This window comes from Panthera uncia, chromosome A2, assembly GCF_023721935.1.
Source record: "Panthera uncia isolate 11264 chromosome A2, Puncia_PCG_1.0, whole genome shotgun sequence".
NCBI lineage: Eukaryota > Metazoa > Chordata > Mammalia > Carnivora > Felidae > Panthera > Panthera uncia.
Genome location: NC_064816.1, coordinates 56,860,557 through 56,881,101, shown reverse-complemented (window position 1 = coordinate 56,881,101; position 20,545 = coordinate 56,860,557). Strand labels below are relative to the sequence as shown.

At 51.9% G+C, this 20,545-nt stretch overlaps 1 protein-coding gene across 1 annotated transcript in view; it reads right to left on the bottom strand.

Moving 5' to 3' along the window:
• The window catches only part of UROC1 (urocanate hydratase 1), a 40,594-nt gene extending 22,117 nt beyond the window's left edge, over window positions 1–18,477 (bottom strand). Inside the window, exons 1-8 of the mRNA XM_049641135.1 lie at window positions 18,300–18,477; window positions 8,461–8,591; window positions 7,276–7,369; window positions 6,225–6,284; window positions 5,773–5,901; window positions 5,561–5,622; window positions 1,953–2,019; window positions 1,722–1,865 (exon numbers count right to left, since the gene is read on the bottom strand). Coding sequence (XP_049497092.1) covers window positions 1,722–1,865; window positions 1,953–2,019; window positions 5,561–5,622; window positions 5,773–5,901; window positions 6,225–6,284; window positions 7,276–7,369; window positions 8,461–8,591; window positions 18,300–18,425 — 813 coding nt within the window. The 5' untranslated portion in view covers window positions 18,426–18,477. The remainder of the gene's footprint in view (window positions 1–1,721; window positions 1,866–1,952; window positions 2,020–5,560; window positions 5,623–5,772; window positions 5,902–6,224; window positions 6,285–7,275; window positions 7,370–8,460; window positions 8,592–18,299) is intronic.
• Window positions 18,478–20,545: the final 2,068 nt, after the last annotated feature.

The window sequence follows — 20,545 nt, the reverse complement described above, 5'->3', positions numbered from 1 at the left end:
TTCAGGGCGACACTGTGACCCCACTCCAAGCTAACTACAGCTACTCTTTCCACTGTCTCCAGCCTCCCTTTTAGGGAAGAACTTCCATTCGATCCAAAACTGACCAGTGAGGTAAAAGAACGAGTTTCTGAGGTATCATCTTCCTGCTAAAATCGAGTCAGTCACAGGTGGCACCTTCCCCCTTCCTCCTTTCTGCCTTCAATGTAGATGCGATGGCTGGGGTGGGGGCAGCCATTTTGAACGCATGAGGGAAACCCAAGAGAATCTAGCGATGTTGGCCCTGACATCGCGGAGCCGCTGAAACAATGCCAGCACTGCGGGCTGCGTGAGAGAAACAAAACCTTATTTGTGCAAGCGGCTGTAGTTTGATTTTACTATTGGCACCCAGGTGGGCTCCTAAGAAATATAAGAGTGTATGACGCAGGCTTAGTACCAACTGAGTATAAATCACAAAGGTGGGTGCCTCTCTATTTTTAGGATTGCTTATTTGCCATCTGGGAATTTTATTACAAATATGTACTGCTCTCTCTGTGGCAAACACTTTTAAAAAATACATGCTGTATTTAAAACATTTTTTTAATGTTTTTATTTATTTTTGAGAGAGAGAGACAGAGCACAAGCAGGGGAGGGGCAGAGAGAGAGAGGGAAACACAGAATCCAAAAGCAGGCTCCAGCCTCTAAGCTGTCAGTGATATGGGGCTCAAATCCACAAACTGTAAGATCATGACCTGAGCCAGTTGGACACTTAACCGACTGAGCCACCCAGGTGCCCCATATTGTTTTTAAGTTTATTTATTTATTTTGAGAGAGAGAGTGTGCGTGCAGGAAGGACAGAGAGAGGGAAAGAGAGAGAGAGAATCCCAAGCAGGCTCCCTGTGGTCAGCACAGAACCCAATGTGGGGCTCAAACTCATGAAGTGTGAGATCATGACCTGAGCCGAAACCAAGGGTCAGATGGTTAACCAACTGAGCCACCCAGGTGCCCCTGTGACAAACATGTTTTGAAGATACAGGGGGAAGTAGGTGAGGATGAGGGTTGAGGATGAGACGAGGGGAAGTCAAAGCTTTTTAAAAACATAGGCTATTTTTCTGCAGATTCCAGGGGATGAGCTAACGTTAGTTGCTGTAACTTATTTTCTATATAGGGGCCAAGGGCACCCCCCCCCCCGGAAATGTGCCACCTTGGCATATTGATTATTTTAAATAAAAGTTGCTTAAGGGACCCCGTGTACAAGGACACTCAGGCCCTCCTCTGTCCCCTTGGAAGCAGGAAATATATCTCCCATGAGAAAGGTACCCCCGACCAACCAAGGTTTGTCTTAAAGCCCCTCGCCTCCTCTCCCTGGCTCCCTTCCTCTCCTTGGCTCTACCGAAGAAAGTTGTAAGAACCACTGGCCAAAGGCTGTGTGCACACACCTCTACTGATGTCTGTCGCCCTCACCTGACTGTGGCCTGTCAGAGCTGGGGGAGGCTATGTTCATCTCCAGGGATAAGGGGAGCGGTGCCCACAGAAGGTCAGTTTCCCGGGGCGGGCGGGATCAGCAGGCATTGACCATGGGGGAAGATGGGCACTTTGAAGGCAGGAGGCATAGGCTGCCATGGGAACCCACCCTGGGAGGCTTGGAGGGCTGGTGGGGGGGTGCAGGAGAAGAGAGGGCTGTGAGTGGGGGTGGCTCTAGACTGAGGGAGGACACAGGTGGGCAGAGTGCCTGCTGGGCTCACCTCTGCTATCACGCCGATGCACCCCACGATGACCGCAGCTTTGGCCTGAGCGCCACTCATTCCGCCCAGCCCAGAGGTGACAAAGACCTTCCCAGCCAGGTCCTTGACCCCCAGGTACCGTCGCCCGGCATTCAACACGGTGAGCTGCAGGGAGAAGAGGAGGAGTTCACTCTCCACTCCGGCACGTCCGCCTCCCACCCCCGGCAGCCAGGCGTGGCCCCTGTTTCTCACCACTGTGCCATGGACGATGCCTTGGGGACCGATGTAGCAGTAGCTGCCTGCTGTCATCTGGCCGTACCTGACCACAGAGAAGGCAAGCTCAGGGCTGAGCTCGGTGCTAGGCACAGTTTAAAAGGCACATGCTTTAAAATTCATTTTCGATTACCCCAAAATGCATTCCTACATTTTCCCTTTAAAAAAAAGAAACCATTATAGAGAAAGCTACAGTCCCCCAATTCTGGTCCCCTCTGGCCTCCGGGACCTTTTATACACAGATTTTGATCTGTTAAACACTGTAATATAAGTGGCAAAATCACTGTGGGGGCCATTTGGCCGTAACGACGGAGGCGGAAGGTGATCGGGCACCTTCACTTTCTGCGCTCACGCCCATGTGAAGACAGGCCCGCCACTGTTCGCGGCAACTTTGTTTGCGGTGGCCAAGCCCTGGAAGAGCTGGAGCTCCCAGCACGGAAGAGAGAGAAACAAACGGCTGCGTAAGAACACAGCAGAACGCTTCACAGCAAAGAAACAGACCAAAGTCTTCCTGTGCCACGTGGCTCAGTGAAGAAGCCAGATGTGAAAGAACCCGTTCTGTGGGATTCTGTTGGTATGACATTCAATGACCTCCAATGGGGGGGTCTACCTGCTGGAAGGAGGGCACGGAGCTGCGGGAGGCAGGGGTGACACCTTCAGAAAAGGGTGCTCACAGAGCGGCACGCTTCATTCAGGTTTGTGGGCTATGCCATCACCGAATGGCATTGGGGTCACTGTTTGCAGGTGGGGTTATTGTCGTCATTAGTATTCGTATTATTTACATCAACAGCCTCATCTTGTAGGTATTGGTATTGCTTGTGCAGCTGGGCCCCTCACCTTCAGGGGCCTTTCCACATCAGCACACACGGGTCCTGCTGATGGCTACTCATGGTTCCACGCTGTGTGTATCAGAAACCACAGAATGTTCCCCTGCCCCCTCTGATCTCGTTACGCGAACCACACTGCAGTGAGTGACCTCCTGTCTGCCTCGCTGGCCCGGGGAAGAAACCAGGAAGGGGTAGGGCTCAGTCATCAGGTGCAAGTATGTAAAATATTACTAGACATTGTCAAATTCCAAAGTGACTGTCACCAGCAATGCATAAGGGTGCCTGTGTCTATCCCTTGATAATTATCAAACACTTGAATATTTTTGGCAGTGCATTTTTCTGGTTTTTTTTTTTTTCTGTTGCCTTAATTTTACTCTTCCCTGGAGACCCCTGAGGTAAGAGATGCTCCAAGGTTTACTGCCGCTTGCTTTTGTCCTTGGTCCATTTCAACTCCCTGTCTCTTTTCTATTGGGTTCCTGTCACCCAGCAACTCTCCCCAGCCCCCTTCTCTTCTAGATCCTATTCTTGCAGGTGTGAGTCTGAATGCCAAGTCTATCCTATAATTTAGATAAGGTACTGAACCACGTGGAACCTCTTCATCTTCTTCCAAAAAAGGGGGAGGCATTATCCTTACCGTGGAAGGTTGTATGACTATTATACAATATAAAAAATGGTTCTAATATAATAGCCATCCAGCCAGGGAGATGAGTGAAACCATCAGAACCCCCCACAAGGCTGCATGGACCCCCTAATCTCTGCCTCGGGGACCCATATCCACTCAAGCAGAGGGCCCACGTCTCCCTTTGTACCACATACTAAGGGTGTCCTCTTGATTGTTTCGTGAATTCTCACGGAACTCTTTGAGGCAGGAGCTATGAACAGACAGGACCCAAGTTCCGAGGTTATACAGGGATACACTGCAGAGCTGTGAGCTGACTTCAAATCCTTCTAATTCAGTCCTTTGTGCTCAAGTTACCCACTACATGCTGCTCCCAAAATAACTCTAGGAGGTAAAATTGTGGGATCAAGTTTCCTGCACTTGGAACTTTGACCCCAGTCACTAGGTATAGTCCTCCCGGCCACCCCCAGCCTTGCTAGACCTGCCCACAATCTGCGACCACCTGTTTTCCCACATCTACCCTGGTGCTGACTGTTATCTGTAACTTCATTGTGTCAGCCTGACAGCTTGGCTAAGTTAAAGGTTTAAACCCTTCCCGCCTGTGTGGGTGATTTGCAGCCATTTTAGTCAATTGCCCACAGCACCCGGGTCAATCCTCAGGTGCAGCAGACCAGGTCTGACTCTGCAGTTCTACTCTCTTTAAACCTCCACCCTGAATCTATAAAACAGAAGCATGCCACCTTGTCCAATGTCACACTTAGGAGGCAGCAGGTCCAGGATGCAGACCCTGTCCCTCTGACCCTGCGGCTGCTTCCACTGGTGAAGAAGAGGCCATCAGGCCTCGCAGTAAATAGTAGTAACAGTAGCTACTTAGGACCAACCAAAAAAGTAATCGGGTTTCTGAACCTCGGTTCCTTCCTCCACAAATTGGGCCAATAAGGGCGCCTAGGTCAGAGGCTTGTACAGAGAGCCAAACACCATGGTATCTATAAAGCTCACCAGGACACCTGACACCTGGTAGTGACGATTATGATGATAACATTGTAAAATCTTAGCCTGAGGCTTAATTGGCTCCCAATACTACAGACCTGATCACCCCTTGTCCCTGGCAAGAGTCCTTGACCCCTTGAACTCAGGACTCACTCCTGAACTCAGGAAATGCCTAGACACTCCTGCCTGTCAATTTCTTTTAGAAACTAACTAAGGAAAGGCTGAAACAGGAAAAGGAACATTTGAGAACAATATAAGCCCTGCCACAGATGAATCATAAAGTGCCTGACAGTTACCTCAGCTTCATTATAATATTAAAATCACCTTCTGAATATTCATCTTGAGCCCTCAGAAAAGAAGCCTGCTTAGCTGTTGAGAGAGTGGCTTTGGACACGATTCCCCATGACCTCCTTATTCTGATGATTAAAGTGACCTTGTGAAGCACCTCCACCTGGTGTGGTCTTTGTGTATAGCTCCTGGGTAGAGCAGACCCACTTTGGGCCAGGTAGCAAAGAGCAACACACCCAGAGATCCGTAAAAATGTACAGATCAGGACATTCGCTGTAGCATTCTTTATAAGCCCAAAGAACCTGAAACAACCCAAATCAGGTGGCAGGGGGGTTAAATAAATCATGGTACAATTGAACACTGCAGGTAAAACAAGAGTTCATTAGACCCACGTTTCCCGAAATGGAACAGTCTCCAGCTATACTGTCCAGGGTGGAAAGGCTGGTGCAGATGGCATCCATAATGGTCTACCTGACTCTGTATGTGCATGAGAAATTTTTAAAGACACAATGTGAAATGGGGAGTCTAGGGTGGGAAAGGGGTTTCCTTTTCGCCATACCTCTTTTTAAAATAACGTTCCGGGGGTGGGGGGAATGTTTGCAATTCAGAGCACGCATTGCATTAATTTTATGACAAATGAAATGGTTGTGCTCTGCATTTTGGGGTTTGGGTTGCACAGGTGCACACATTTGTTACACTCATCAAATGGTGCACTGGGATATGCGCCTTTCATGTAAATTTCACTTCCGAAGAAAAAAGCCCTGTAAACAAATACTGAATTCCTGGCTTGTATCTGCTGCTTACTTTGAGGCTGTCAAAAACCAAGTTGGACAGATGGATGCATGGAGAGAAACAAGACTTACATTGTAACTCCCATAGCAAAGAGCTTCTCATACTCTGTCCGGGAGGAGTAGTTGGGAATGACCTGGAAAAGAGGAATGGGAGCCAAAGGCTGGGGACTGGGTGGGGGGGGGGGGACAGAGCCCTCTGAAACAATGGGGAGGCAGGTGTTGGGGGCACCTGGCTCTCCTGCTGCCCCCAGGCAGGCACTGTGCCCGGCTGCCCCAGGACCCACCATCCCGTTGGTGATGACCAGCCTGGGGGCCCCGGGGCTGCTTGGGAAGAGCCCCAGAGGGTGTCCGCTATACATGACCAGGGTCTGCTCCTCTGTCATCTGTGACAGGTAGGACATCGTCAGCCAGAACTGCAGGGGAGAGCAAAGCACGGAAGGCTCTGTAAGTGGAGGGCCAACACTGAGCCCCAAGTCACCACCCAGGCCCAGAGAGCTCCCACAGCCCCAGCAGTCCTGCCAGTGCCCTGTCCCTTCAGGCCCTCATTACTCTCCAGTGGCTCCTGGTGCCTCGAATAATGCCACACATGCCCTGAGGGCCTTTAGTACCCCCAGAATGCCCAGTGTCAGCATCTCAGGCATCAGAGAGGCAGAGACCTGAGTCCCGAGCCTTAGATTGTTAGATCCTACCAGGCCAGAAGATGTGGGGAGGGGAAAGGCCATACAGTCCAGCGTACCTGAGCCCAGTTGCTGAACACCTGCCCATTTCCTCCATAGGTCACGAGCTCCTGGGGAAACTGGAGAAGACATGGTGGCATCTGAGATGGGGGTCTGGGAAGGGAGGGCCCCCACCTCTGTGCTGTGCCCAATGGCTGATGGCCCTTGAAGAAGGAGTGTTAAGGGCAGGGGGAGAAGGCAGAAAGGGCGAGGCCCAGACACAGTGGCCTCTGCAAGAACACTGGCCCCCCCATGACCTTGTAAGAGCTCAGCGTGAGGTGAGAGTCAGAGCTGGATCTGGGATCGCTTTGGGAAGTTAGCCCAGGGTCAATGTCAGGGGTCTGTCTGTGACCAGGTTCTGGGGTCAAGGCCAGGGCTGAGGAAGCTCTCACCTCTGGGTAGAATATTCAAATTCTAGGATCATATTGCCCTCAAGTATAATACTCAGAGACTCACCCCCGCAAAGGTTATCCTTTATCAGATATGGGTATCTGATGTACAGACTGGCTCTCAAGGACCCCCACGACAGATGCATGTGGCCAGACTTGCATCATCCACACAACAGTGTGGCTATTGAGCACTGGAACCATGGCTCATTTGACATGCCCTAAGTGTAAAATTCACCCCCAATTTCAAAGACTTAGTAGGGAAAAAGGTTGTAAAATGTCTCAGTGATTTTTATGTTCCATGTTAAAATGATAACATTTCTGATACATTGGGATGGACAAAATACAGGAGTATATCTGTTCGTTATTATTTGTTTGCTTTTTCATGTGGCTTTTAGAAAGTTTTGTTTTTTGTTTTTTTTTTTAAGAAAGTTTAAAATGCCATGTGTGTCCATCATACCAACGTTGATATCTGGAGGTTCATGCTGTACTCTAGTCACAGACGATGTAGCCACCGGGGGGAGCCGGGAGAAGGGTCTATGGTCCCCCTCTGCACTATCTTTACAACTTCCTACAAATCGATCGTTGTTTCTAAATAAAAAGCTTAAAAGCATTACATGTATGTCTTGAGTTACATTTCTATTGGGCAGTGCTGGCCCCTGCCTCAGTTTCCCCCGGCTGTTACCTGGGCTACGGCAGGGTCCAGGTTGTTCATGATCATGTGCATGATGGCTGCAGCGGCCCTCGTCCGGCAGGGGTACTGCTCGATTGGGTAGGCCCTGCAAGGGGAGTCCAACCACCAGGTGTGACGAGGGGAGGGCACCAGGCTTCCGGCCTGCTGAAGCCTAGGCCCTCCCTGGCCATAGCACAGCATCCGGCCACAGAGGTGTGCACAGCAAGACTTGGTATCCGGCCACAGAGGTGTGCACAGCCTGGGAGCTGCCAGCAGAAGGCGGTTCCAGACCACCTAGGCCGGCCCACTCTGGTGCTCACGTTGTGTTTAACACCCCTGCCCTTCCAAGGATGGCAAGTTAGGCCCCTACCACCCGCGGGCCACCCCTCCCTCCCCCTTGGCGGGCTCCAACTGGGAGAAGATGGACTTCAAAATAAAGCTGAAGTCTGCTTTCCAGAAGCATCTCCTCCGGGTGGAGTTTATTATCCATCCCTTCTTTCCTTCATGTCACCAGTGCTCCTGGCATCAATTCTAGAGCAGATGCCAGGCCAACAGGCCCCAACAGGAATGAAGGGACGTGGTGCCTACTTGATGGGGAGAATGACATCTCCTGGGGGTGGTTCCAGACAGGTCTGGACCTCTGGCACATTCAAGAACAAAGGTGCTTGGAGCGAGAGTCCTGGGCAGGGGCAGCAGCATCTGGGAACTGTGAGAAGGGCAGATCCTTCTGGCCCCCCTGCTCCCAAACTGCTGAATCCACAGTGTGGGGGGAGGCCCAGCCATCTACATTTTCACAAGGCCTCCAGTGCCATGCACAGTTCAGCCAGAACCTAAGCTATCTCCTTACTTCCTGGCAGGACAAGACATGAGGTTTAGAAAGGGATTTTGTACACAATTTGGCTCCAGAATTGCACAGGATTGACTACCCAGGATGGTAGGCCAAAGAGACCTCTCTGGAAAGGATTCCCTTATCGTCTGGCCAGGCTGGGGGGCCTGCAGCCAGCTCCAGGCTACAGACCCCCACAGGTGACAACACAGCCATCATGCCCTCTCCGTGTGAGGGGCATTGACTCAGCACGCCACAACTCAGCACGCCTCCTGGTGTGGACAGCCTGCACTTCCCCCTGCTGACCCCTGAATCGGCCCCTCCCTGGGAGCTTCTGGGCCCCCTTTGGAGCTGCACCTACCAGCGCTCACCTCATTTTAATGTCGGGGCAGAACCGGTACATGTAGATATGCCCGTACAGTCGCAGCTCCTGGGCAAACTCAGGGGCCAGCAGCTCCTGGACGTCCGGGGGGAAGTAGCGCAGGGCATTCCTCAGTGCGAGCTGGGGAGTTGGGGGAAGAGGGGTGAGGGGCAGCAGGGGGGCAGAGGATCTCCAGGCCAAGGATCACGAGGCTTCCATGATGCGCCATCCTCCTTCCCTACTCAGAAATCCATGGCCCCATCCAGAGACCACCTAGTTCTCACTCCAGGCCCATCTACAAGGTCACCTTTTGCAAGAAGCCTTCCCAGATTGCTCTCCCCCTTCACATAGGCAGACGTCTAGGCCCTCCCTCGTCTTGCTCACTGGAAACCAGACTGCCCTGAGGCTTGCAGCTACACTGGGAGATGCAGACTCAAGGGCAGGAAAGAGATGTCCCAGGAGCTCACAGGCACCTTGTGCAAATGCAGAGAAGCAACCCTCCACCAGCGCCCACCTTGGCAAGCCGCATTAGACAGCGCACCCTGCACATTTTCCCCCAAATTCAGGCAGGCCTGGGGCAGGCCAGGAGAAAGAAGAAACCTTCATAGGGCTTCTCAGGCAGCCCAACTCCCAAGCCCCCCAATACTCCTCCACACATCCCTGATGTTCCTGGTCCTGCCGCAGGGCCTTGACACTTACCTCTCTGCCACCCTGCCTTCTCTTGGAGGGTCTCTCTCTTTACTCAGGCCTCGATCCAGGTGCCCCCCTCCACAGAGGCCTGCCTTGACCTCCCCCTCTTGACTCCTAGCCTCTCTCCCCACCTCCGTTTCCTTCCCAAGCTTTTCACTGCTGGGTGTTCTACTGGTTGTTTGTTTCACTGCTTACAATCTGTCTTACTAAGCACAAGGAGGGCCAGAGTTCTAGCAGACCCCTTCATAGCTCCCTTCCTTCCAACACCCGGACTGGAGCCCGGAGGCAGCAAAGCTGGGGAGGCGACCAAGGGTATCTGGGTGGAGGTTGAGGCCATTTATGCAACCAGCTGACCCTGGGGAGCAAACTGTTTTGGGGGTGGGGAGCTGAGGAGCTGAGAGTGGTGAATTTATTCCCTCATTCATTCAGTGCATGCCTACTGAGGGGGAGAGGTGGTCTGATAACCTGAAGACAGGTGGGCTTTGGACACGGGGAGGCAGGAGGTGATGGGAGAAGGCCAAGGCCCAGGACTGGGGACACCAGCTTTGGGCAGGGGCAGAAGTGCCCCCAGGGAGATGGTGCTGGAAGTCCAGCCAGGAGCACGGATTCCTGCCGGCCAAGGGCAGAGGGCTAGGAGGAGGGCGGCTTGTCCGAGGCACCCAGCAGTCCAACACTGTGTGGGCTAAGACACATCCCAGGACTGAGTGACAAGGATGTCACTGGGGCCTCAGCAGCGGGGCAGGGTGGGAGGAGAGAAAGGAGAGGGGTAATCCGGGAAGGAGCAGATAGCAAGAGAGGCGATGAAGAAAACCCCAGCTCAGGGTGTTACAGAAACTTGGGAAGGTCTGCAGACCCACTCCCTCATTTAATTTTCATGTGGAACAAAAGCCCATCATCCCTTCTCCCTTAGAAAAAAAGCTGATGAGAAATATGAGTTTCTCCCTCAAGAAGAGTGGCCAGGAATACCCTGCAGCAGGAGGGTGTTGAAGTCCAGCTGACGCAGGGGTTGCCCACAGGGTCTGGTGTGGCCTCTGCTCTGCGTTCCTCACCAGTTCCCAGGTGCCGCGCTGCTGGCCCGGGGACCCCACTTTGGGAGCCGCTACAGGACAGCCAGGAGGATAAATGATCCACAGCAACCTGCAGCAGCCGGGTTGGCTCTCCTGACCCGCTGTTGAGTGAAAGAAGCCCACACCTAAGGGACATACTGCCAGCTCTGTTGAGAGGCTGTTCAGGGGCAGGTGTGGCCGTGCCACGTGTTAGAGGTCAGGCCAGCAGTTCTCCTTCAAGGCTGGGGTCTGTTCCCCGCTCCCCGCACCTGTGACAGACACATCTGTGCACGCGTGGTTTCCGTGGCTTTCTGTGCATGTTGTACCTCAACACAAAGACTGTTGTTGTTTTCTAGCTGGTGTATAGCTTCTAACAAGAGCTTGCAAGTGAAACTGAACATTTAAAGAAAAGTTTTGAAAGCAATATATCACACACACACAATCTACACAATATATATTACACGCATACACACACAATCTACACAAGACTTGACCTTACTACCCAACTCCTAATATATTCTATCCTGTTCTAGCTTGTTTTATTTTGCTTTCTGATGAATGCTACTTGCAACCCCCTAACCAGATTTCACAACCCGCTAAGAGGTGGCAAGCAGTGGTCAGAAAAAAACTGTCTTCACTGTTTCCCCAGCAGGGCTGGCTTCACTACTGGGCCTAAACCTGGTGTTCTTACTAAGGACCTGGATTTGACCTTGTCAAATGCTTTTGCAACCTTGTTCAGCTAATCACATAACTCAAAAAATACAACAGAGGTTCCTGTCAAAATCAATGGTTCTTAAATTGTGTCAGTTGATAGAAATGACTAGGCCATTTTGCTTGCTTTTCTTGCTTTCCTTCCTTCCTTCCTTCCTTCCTTCCTTCCTTCCTTTTTCTTTTCTCCTTTCTCTCTTTTTTTTGAAGTTTTTATTTACTTAAGTAATCTCTCTACCCAACATGGGGCTCCAACTCACCACCTGGAGATCAAGAGTCACACACTCCTCTGACTGAGCCAGCCAGGTGCCCTTTGGCCATTTTTCAAAATGTCTTTAAAGGCCGTAAGAAATTCAGTCTGTTCTGAAGGAAGAATGCATGTGTGCCATAAACGTAACGGGGATTCTGGCAAGGTCCATAGCCTAAATGCAGCACAGAAGCTCTGTGTGCTGTATTTCCCCTTGTATAAGATTTCCATTTTGTGACCATTGAATTTTTCTTTATCCCTGAAATTCACTAATTTAGTCTAGACCTGTCTTTTTTTTCTTTATTATTTTTTTTCTTTTTTAATTTTTTTAATTTTATTTTTTAATTTTTATTTACTCTATCCCAGAGTGCAAGTGGGAGACAGGGGCAGAGGGGGGAAAGGGAGGGAATCTTTTTTTTTGAATGATTATTTATTTTGAGAAAGAGTACATGTGCATGAGAGCAGGAGAGGAGCAGAGGGGGCGGAGAGAGAGAATCTCAAGCGGGCTCCATGCTGTCAGCACAGACCCCCACACAGGGCTTGATCCCATGAGCCCTGAGATCATAACCTGAGCTAAAATCAAGAGTTAGACACTTAACCAACTGAGCCACCCAGGCACCCCAGTCTAGACATGTCTTAATGTCAACTATTCTATATCAAGTTCTCATTTTTTTTCTGGGATAAACGATATCCTTCTATCTACAATTTCATGTTTTTACTTAGTTCAGGAACATTGTCTTCTATTATATTTTCGCTCAATAACTTTATCCCCTGTGTCTAGAGTTACCTAACAGTCAGGCAGTAAATCCTTCTTCAGTGAAAAAATCTACAAAGTAGCAGCTCTGTTTGCTGACCTGGGTCACTCTTCTGAGTCTCTGGTTGGGAGTTCTCACAAACTTCATGTTTGCCCAAGGTCCGCCAGAGGTCTGAGGCAGGCCTATGGGGGGCCCGGGGGCCCCCACAGAACCTCGGAACCTCAGCAGAGGAGGCTCAGCGAGGAAAGGGTGGGTGCAGTGACGAGGTTGGAAGCCCCCATGATAAGCATGGGGACAGCAGCCAGAGTTGAGTCTACCCTTGGCCCTGCCTCCCACTACCCGTGTGAACTTGGGCCGGTCACCCCTGCCTCAGTTTCCTCATCTCTTGGCATGGCCTACTCAGCTGGGTAGTTGGAAGGATTCGATGAGCAAATGTACATTGTGTAGCATACAGCACCTTTACTCACCCACTCTTTTGAAGATCCCTAAACCAGAACCTAAGGAGTATTTCTTGCTTCCTCCCCTGCCCTGGCTTTGTAGCTTCCTTGTTTGCAGGGCTTGAGTTTATTGTAAGATGCCACAGCACCCACAGGGAGCAAAAGTAGGCACCCTACTTGGCAACTCACACCCTGGGTGGTCAACTGGCATGCTAATCACAGGATGTTCCCACAAACACTTCACCTCTGCATATCTCAATCTACACCAGAGGGTCTGCTATTCCATATCTCAATCTACACCAGAGGGACTGCTATGCAGCATATAGAATGTCAGACATGGATTTTCACTGGTCAAATTATGGCCCATTAATCATATAATGCATGTTCCAAGTGGGCTCTTATTGGTGAAATCAGCTGTATTCAAGACACGTAAATTGGAAAGAATATTCCAGACCACCCCCATTGCCTTAATAGGCCTAAAAATCTAACAAGCTCAGTTAGGGCCAAAGGATTGATTCATAAAATGTTTCAGGGTCAGTCAGCAGGTTGGAGAAGTCTGGGTGCTTGACAGTGTGGTGGGCAGAATAACGACCCCCAAACACATCTGCATCCTATTCCCCAGAACCTGTGAATTTGTTTAATAACAAGGCAAGAGAGACTGCAGATGTGATTAAGGTAAGGGTCTGGTGTGGAAGATTATCCTGCATCATCCAGGTCAGCCCTATGTATCCGCCAGAGTCCTCGTAAGAGGGAGGCAGGAGGGTCTGAGTCAGAGAGAGAGACCTGAATTTGCTATGCATCTGGCTTTGAAGACAGAGGACGAGGCCACAAACCAAAAACTGCAGGCAGCCTCTAGAAGCTAGAAAAGGCAAGGAAAGAGATTCACACCTCCTCAACCCCCAGAGCCTCCAGAGGGAATGCAGCCTCACTGCATATATTTTTTAACTTGACCCTTGTACAATGCATTTATTGCTGCTGAAAATATATTACACGTACGCATAAACTAGGCTGATCTGATATGTAATATTTGCGTCCAAAGAAATGAGAATCACGAGACTCAGTAAGACAGCAACTGAGCAAGCATGATTTCCATATCCTTGCATTTGCGCTAATGTTTCTTGCTCGTTGCCCAAGGAAACCCATTTCAGCTTTCTGACACCCACCGTTGTAAGACAATAAATTTGTGCTGTTTTAAAGCCACTCCGTGTGTGGAGATTTATTACAGCAGCCCTGGGGAAATAATGGACAGGGACAGGATCCTGTCTTGGGGACAGTGTTACTACTGCCCTGAGCAAACCTTTTCCACGTTGGTGGCTGATCAGCTAAAAGGATACCAGCCTGCGACTTTGTTTATAGGTCACGGAATGGGTGTGTGTGTGTGTGTGAGAGAGAGAGAGAGAGAGAGAGAGAGAGAGAGAGAGAGAGGGAGTTTGGCTCAGGCCTTACTTCCATTCTAACCTGGCAGTGTGCTGGTGGGGCAAAACCCACCTACCTGAAAGTCGTTGGCTGTCACTACATCTACCAAAAATGACGGCCATGACTGATTTGGTGCAGCCTTGTTTGAATCACCCCTGTCCTTGCACTCACTCTTGCTCAGGCTTCATTAGGTCTGCTCTGGCCTGAACTGGAGCCAACCAGACCAACTAGGAGGGTCCAAACTGAGGCTCAGACTCTTCCTAGCTGGGGATGGGGTGGCCTCTGCATAGGCTGCTGCTACAGTGACCCAGCTCTTCCTACCTCAGTCTACACCAGAAGGTTGGCTACATCACACGTGCACGCTTCACCTCTCTGACCTTCGGTCTCTTCTTCTGTAAAAAGAGCACACTGATAGCACAGGGCTGTCTTGGGGACTCACTGAATCAACACGCTCGGCACAAGGTCTGGCACACAGAGGTGCCGTATGAGTGACAACTGTCAAAACGATCATGTCCCACACTCATAGCCCTCCATGCTGCCAGCTCTTTCTTCTACTTGGGTCTCTGCCCACCCTGCCCTTCTAGATAATCTGTCGAAAGCTTTTATACTCTCTTTATAACTATATATATGTATATATAGTTAATGAGCAGGTTTATGCTCCTACTCAGACACCCTCAGGGTCTCCCCATGACTCAATCAATAAAGTCAACACTGTTTTTGGCTTTCAGGGTCCTCTATAACTTGGCTGGGCCTGACTCTCCAAGCTCCACAGCCAGCTCGAGCCTACACAGGGCCTCCTCCACCCCTGGTATACTTTGGCCAGGCCCATCTCTGCATTGTCACTCCCTGTCTCCCCTTGTCTACAAATGGCCTTCCTTCTTGGACTGAGTCCAAGAACCTTGCCTATGTTGTCAAGACTGCCTCCTCCAAGAAGCCCTCCTAGGTTTCTCCTGCCTACTGAACTCTTGTAGGATTTGGTGGGGGCGCTTAACAACATACCAATTTATTCAGCAACCCAGTACCAGTGTCACTGAAGATCCAGAAATGAACCCCACAGAGCCCCACTCTTAAGGAGTTCAAGATAGTGTGTTATTAGTGATGGGGACACAGACACACTGGGGTGGTCTCCAGGTCTGGTATCTGATGTCCGGAACAGTCCTTGTGGGTGGGGCAGGGTTTGGGGAACAGGTCACTGAGAGTAACTGCGTACAGGGTCGGGGTAGCTGAAGACATTTCGGGTACAGCAACCGCTCCTGTTAGATGATGGAAATTCCTGCACTGTAGAAGTCGTCTTGTGTTTGTGCTGAAAACGCATTGCCTAAAATGTGACAGCCAGACTGCCTATGTTTAAACAGAGAAATCTACTGAAAGAAGAGCAGAGAGTGAAGTACACCAAATAATGGAATACTACCCACCAGTTAAAAGGACGGGTAACTCTAAACTCGCCAGTAATGAACGTCCAAAAAAACTGATGTGTATAGATTGCAACCACTTACATGCTTAAGAAGGACACACATGCATATCGTATGTACATAAAACACATGTGGAAGGATATGCAAAAAAAAAAAAAAAAAAAATGGCCGGGGCGCCTGGGTGGCTCAGTCGGTTAAGTGTCCGACTTCAGCTCAGGTCATGATCTTACCCTTCGTGAGTTCGAGCTCCGCGTCAGGCTCTGTGCTGACAGCTCGGAGCCCAGAGCCTGCTTCGGATTCTGTGTCTCCCTCTCTCTCTCTCTCTCTCTCTCTCTCCCTCTCTGCCCCTCCCCCACTCACGCTCTGTCTCTCAAAAATAAACATAATTTTTTGTCAATGGCCTATCAGAAGTAGGGAACTTACACTTTTATAAGACTTGAGTTCCTCATCTTATACAATTACCTGGAAAGTTTATGTCAAAAATCAAAGAGACACATTTAAATTTAAACAAAAAGAATAGAAAGCAAGCTGAAGGAAAAGCAGAAAGCGAGCTGCTGGCGGCTTTGGAGGTTGCTGGGTTCGGACTGCCTGGGAGAAATCGCTTGTGTTTCTCCTCTGAGGCGAGTGTTCGCACACAGGACGCTTCTGTGACTGGTTTGGGGGGGTCCCCCCCCAGACCAATTCTCCACACCAGCTGGGTGGCCCGAGCGTCATTCTGTTCTGACATCATCTGCCTGAGTCAGCTGAGACCCCAAAGGTTAAGGGCTCAGTCCCACAAGACTGCCCCTCCCACCTCAGATGCCATCACACACCCCCAGGCTTTCACCTGTACGGGGGACCAACCCGCTAAGTACCGGGGTTCCCACCACTTCCCTCCTTGGGTTCAGTAATTTGCTGAGCAGCTCGCAGAACTCAGAGAAACGTGTCTACTGGTTTATTATACAATACAGCATATGATCAAGGGTCCGGATGAACAACCAGATGAAGGTACACAAGGCAAGATGTGGGGTGGGCCCAGCACCTCAATGTGTCCTGCAACCCAGCTCTCGGAACCCTGCAGTTATGGGATTTTTATAGAGGTTTCAGCACATAAGCATGATGGATGATTAACTCAATTTCCAGCCGTTCTCTCCTCTCTAGGGAATGGGGGGGGGGGGGGGGCGAAAGTTCCAAGCTTCTTATCTTGGAACAGTCTTTCTGGTGACCAGCCCCTATCTAGAGTGGCTTCCTTAGAACAAAAGAATTTCCCTATCACCCAGGAAATTCCAAGGAATTTAGGAGCTCTTTGTCAGGAGCTGGGGTCGAAGGAAGGGAGGGTCAGGGCAGAGGTCAACATCCGTCCTTCTTACTATCTCACCAACCTAAGGCTGGCTGACCCTGGCACCCTGAGGGAAGATGTAGCGGCTTTCAACAGCCCCAACTCCCGGACCTGCAAGCAAACTGCGACCTACACAGGGCAAGGCTGAGGTGGCCCAGCTCCTCAGCTCCTGAGTGCCCCCCTCCCAGCACAGGACACCATCACGCAGCCATAAAGGTGTCACCTGAGATGGGCAGGTGACAGGGCCCTCCATGCCCTCACGGTCAAAGATTGAGCCCTTGGCGCCCAACAGGGAGGTGACCCAGGGGGAGGAAGCTTGAATGACTATTTTGACGTAGTTAAGCTGGGCCAGATAAGCACCATGGAAGAGGAGGCGGAGCCAGGCCCCCAGGGCCCAGGCCCCCCACTGCCCCTGCACCGGAGCTGTCCAGTCCCACCCCAGCGCCCCCCAGCGCCCTCCAGCGGCCTGGCCCCACACTTCCCCTGTGCCTGCACTGTCCAGTGGTGCCCCAGCTCCGCCCAGCGCCCCCCCAGGGCCCCCCTCGCAACACCCCTTACCCCCAGCACCCTTCCCCCACCCTTCTGCCCTAGCTCTGCCGGGTCCGCCCCAGCATCCCCCAGCGCCCCATCCGCGCTTTGTGAGCTGCCTCCGCAGAAAGTTTAGGGGGCAGCCACTGAAGAGCGGCAGTCTTCACTTAGGGTGGGGTTGTGTGATTCCTTTTTTAATGTTGGTGCCTATTTGTATTTTTTTACTTTCCCCTGCACTGTTCCTGAATTTCTCAAGTAATTCTGAGTAAAGAAAAAGGAGGATACTTTATATCATTGTGCCACCTTCTTTATTTCCTCTGGTCTCCTCCACTGCTCCGTGGTGTCATTTTCATCCCCAGTTTACAAGGGAGACAAGTGCGCTCCTGGACGGTCGGAGCTGCCCGGGGTGCAGGCTCGAGCGCCCCCAGTCCTGGGCTGGCTCCAGGCTCTCCAGGCTGTGGGTGATGGTCAGGGACACCTCGGCAATGCTTTCAGCAGCACCATCCCGCCCCCGCTGGGGTTCTAGCCTTGCTGGCTGCACACTCACTGCAAGACTGGGGGGAGGGACACAGAAGCGAAAACAAGAGCTGACCTGCTACGTTGTAGAACTTAAAAGTCATGTGCGTGTCAGGGGTGGAAGGGTACACTTTGGGGGCGCTTGGATGGCCCAGTTGGTTGAGCAACCAACCTCTGCTTAGATCATGATCTCACAGTTTGGTGAGTTCAAGCCCGGCATCCGGCTCTGTGCTGACAGTTCCGAGCCTGGAGCCTGCTTGGGATTCTGTGTCTTCCTCTCTCTCTGCTCCCCTCTCCACTCACACTCTGTCTCTCACTCTCTCCAAAATACACTAAGAACATTTTAAGAAGTAAAAAAGAAAGAAGGCTACACTTTGTTTACACCAGCCTCACTCCTCTGACTGGAAGCAGCCACAACTCCACTGCCTCCTGGCTGGGGGACCTTGAACTTCAGGATCCCCATCTGCAAATGGGTACCCTAATCTTGCACCCAAGGATGAACGTTGGGGAGAGAATGAACTACAGTAGGCGTGACGAGTGCAGAGCAAACACATTGGATCCCCCTGTCCCACCGACACCCCCTCTGGGCGCTCTTGGACACCCCCTGTGGGCTCTCCTGGACACCCGCTCGGGGAGGCTTGGCGGTGAGGGGTGGGAGGCTGAGTTGAGAAGCTGCAGCTCCTGCGGAGAAGCAGGAACAGAAAATGCCCACCCGGACCACCTCAAGGACACCCAGAGGGCAAAGGGCCCAGCAGGAATGGCGCCCAACTTCTTACCTGCTCCTCCGCAGGGCTAAGGCCAGGGGTCCTGACGGGTGCGTGGGGCACCCCAGCCCAGCGTCCCCGGTTTTCCGGGAGGGGCCGCAGTGGCAGGCCGGAGCATAGCACCTGGAGGCTGGACATGTTTGGCGGAGACTGAGACGGAGGCCAGCTCTGTGGGGAGGCCAGGGAGAGACTGGGCAGTCATGGCCCAACTGGGCGGGGACCTCCTGCTCCAGGCCACCTCCTCCAGCCCCTCATTGGGCCCAGGGCCTGCAGAGGGAGCCATGTGTGGGTCATTGGGTCATTGGCCCCTCGCCTGGCTGCTTGCAGTGTTGACCCGAGGTGGGGCTGGTGTTCTGGGTAGAGGCAGGCTTCACGCAGGGGAGATTGCTACGTATTGGTTTGTTTGTCCTGTTAGCGAAGTGTTGGCCTTGAGGGGCTGTGTTTCCCAGGACGCGGCTTTGGAGGGCTGCTGGGGCTCTAATGCGGGGGTTCGCTTCAGCAGCCTTACACCAGGCAGGCGATGCTGGGATTTGTGTCTTGGTGACGGGGAGCATGTGATACTGAGGCTGGCGCAGAACGCGGGGTCTGTGCAGAAAGCAGGCAGTGCGCCTTGTACCCCTCCTCCCTGCCACTCGTGCAGGGGGCACGGCAGAAGCCCACCCAGCAGCAGCTGTACCCTCCTCAACTCTCACATGCTGCTTCATCCCCTTCCCAGAGCTCTCTGTAAAGGGCCCACATGGAGATGCCTCTCATCCTCGATTCCATTAACAACTTAGCAAGGAAGTGCTCCTTATTAGCCTTATGCTACAGATGGGGAAACTGAGGCCCAGGTGGCACTCACACAGCCAGGAGGCGATGGCAATAGAATCCTGGTGGTCCTAGGAAAGCAACCCATCTGGGTGTGAACCCAGCTCAGCTCCTGACTAGCCCTGTGGCCTTGGGCCCTGTCCCAATCTACGCAAGTGGGTGGTAATTAATCACTGGGCTGTAGGAGGCACGAATGGGTTGTGTAAGCACCCAGTGCAGTACCTGCGTGGGGCAAGGTGAAAGGAACAACAAACATCTTCCTAGTGCTCACGCTTCTGAACACATCACATGACCCAGTTCCCTTTGTCCCCTCATCGGTCCTGTGGAGTTCACTGTCCCATTTTACGGGTGTGAAAACTGAGGTCGAGAGAGGTGGTGGGAACTGGGTTAGTCACACGGTGAGTCACCGGAGGTGCTAGGATCTGAGCCCTCAGAACCCAGAGCTCTGGCTCTAGCCTCCCTCCCAGTCACTCTTGCAGGCCCCCTGCCACAGTGACGGTGCTGTTCCTGGGGTCCACGGCATCTCGCTCCTCCGAAAGAAGAGCGAGGAGAAACTCGCTCAGCTTTGCTTTTTGTCATTTATCCATTCACTTGATCTTTCAAACATGATTGAGCACCTTCCTAGTCAGGCACTATTCTAGGCCCCGGGAATGAACATCCTCGCTGCAGACACTGCCCCCTACCCAGCTGTGCCTGCAGTGTGTCTAGGCATGTGTGGCCTTGGCTGCCAATGGCAGGCACCTGCATCTCTCTGTTCCAGGGCTGCTGCTGGTGAACCAGCACCTGCTCTCCCCCTTCAGAGGCAGGCTGGGAGGCCTGGGGAGCTGACGGCCCTGTCACCACCTGTCCCAGGAGTAGCCCTCAGCCAGCAACAGATGGAGGGAGGATGGTGGATAAATGCCCCAGGTCCCTTGCACCTCAGCAGGGTGGAGGAGGGAGGCAGGTGGTAACTCAGGGGAGTGCTCTATACGATCTGCAGAGTGCCCAGCAGGACTGTGCTGAGTTGCCCCCATGGGGTATGGTGCCCCAGCTGGTTGCTTTCCTTGCCCGTCCCACTCCCCGCCCCCCTCCCTGCCACCTGAACAAGACAGTACCTCAACAAAGTAGCTGTGCACAAACCTCCTCTTAGGTTTTGTTTCCCGGGGAGACCTCATCTTCTGGTGGGTCAAGATAAGCCAGAACTCAGTTTTTGTAGAATCCTCTGATTTTTAAAGGTTACCATCAATTAAGAAATGGTTTTAGGGGCTCCTGGGCATCTCAGTCAGTTAAGCGTCCAACTTCGGCTCAGGTCATGATCTCGAGGTTCGCGAGTTTGAGCCCCACATTGGGCTCTGTGCTGACAGCTCGGAACCTGGAGTCTCCTTCAGATTCTGTGTCTCCCTCTCTCTCTCTGCCTCTCCCCTGCTAGCACTCTAGCTCTCTCTCTCTCTCTCTCTCTCTCTCAAAAATAA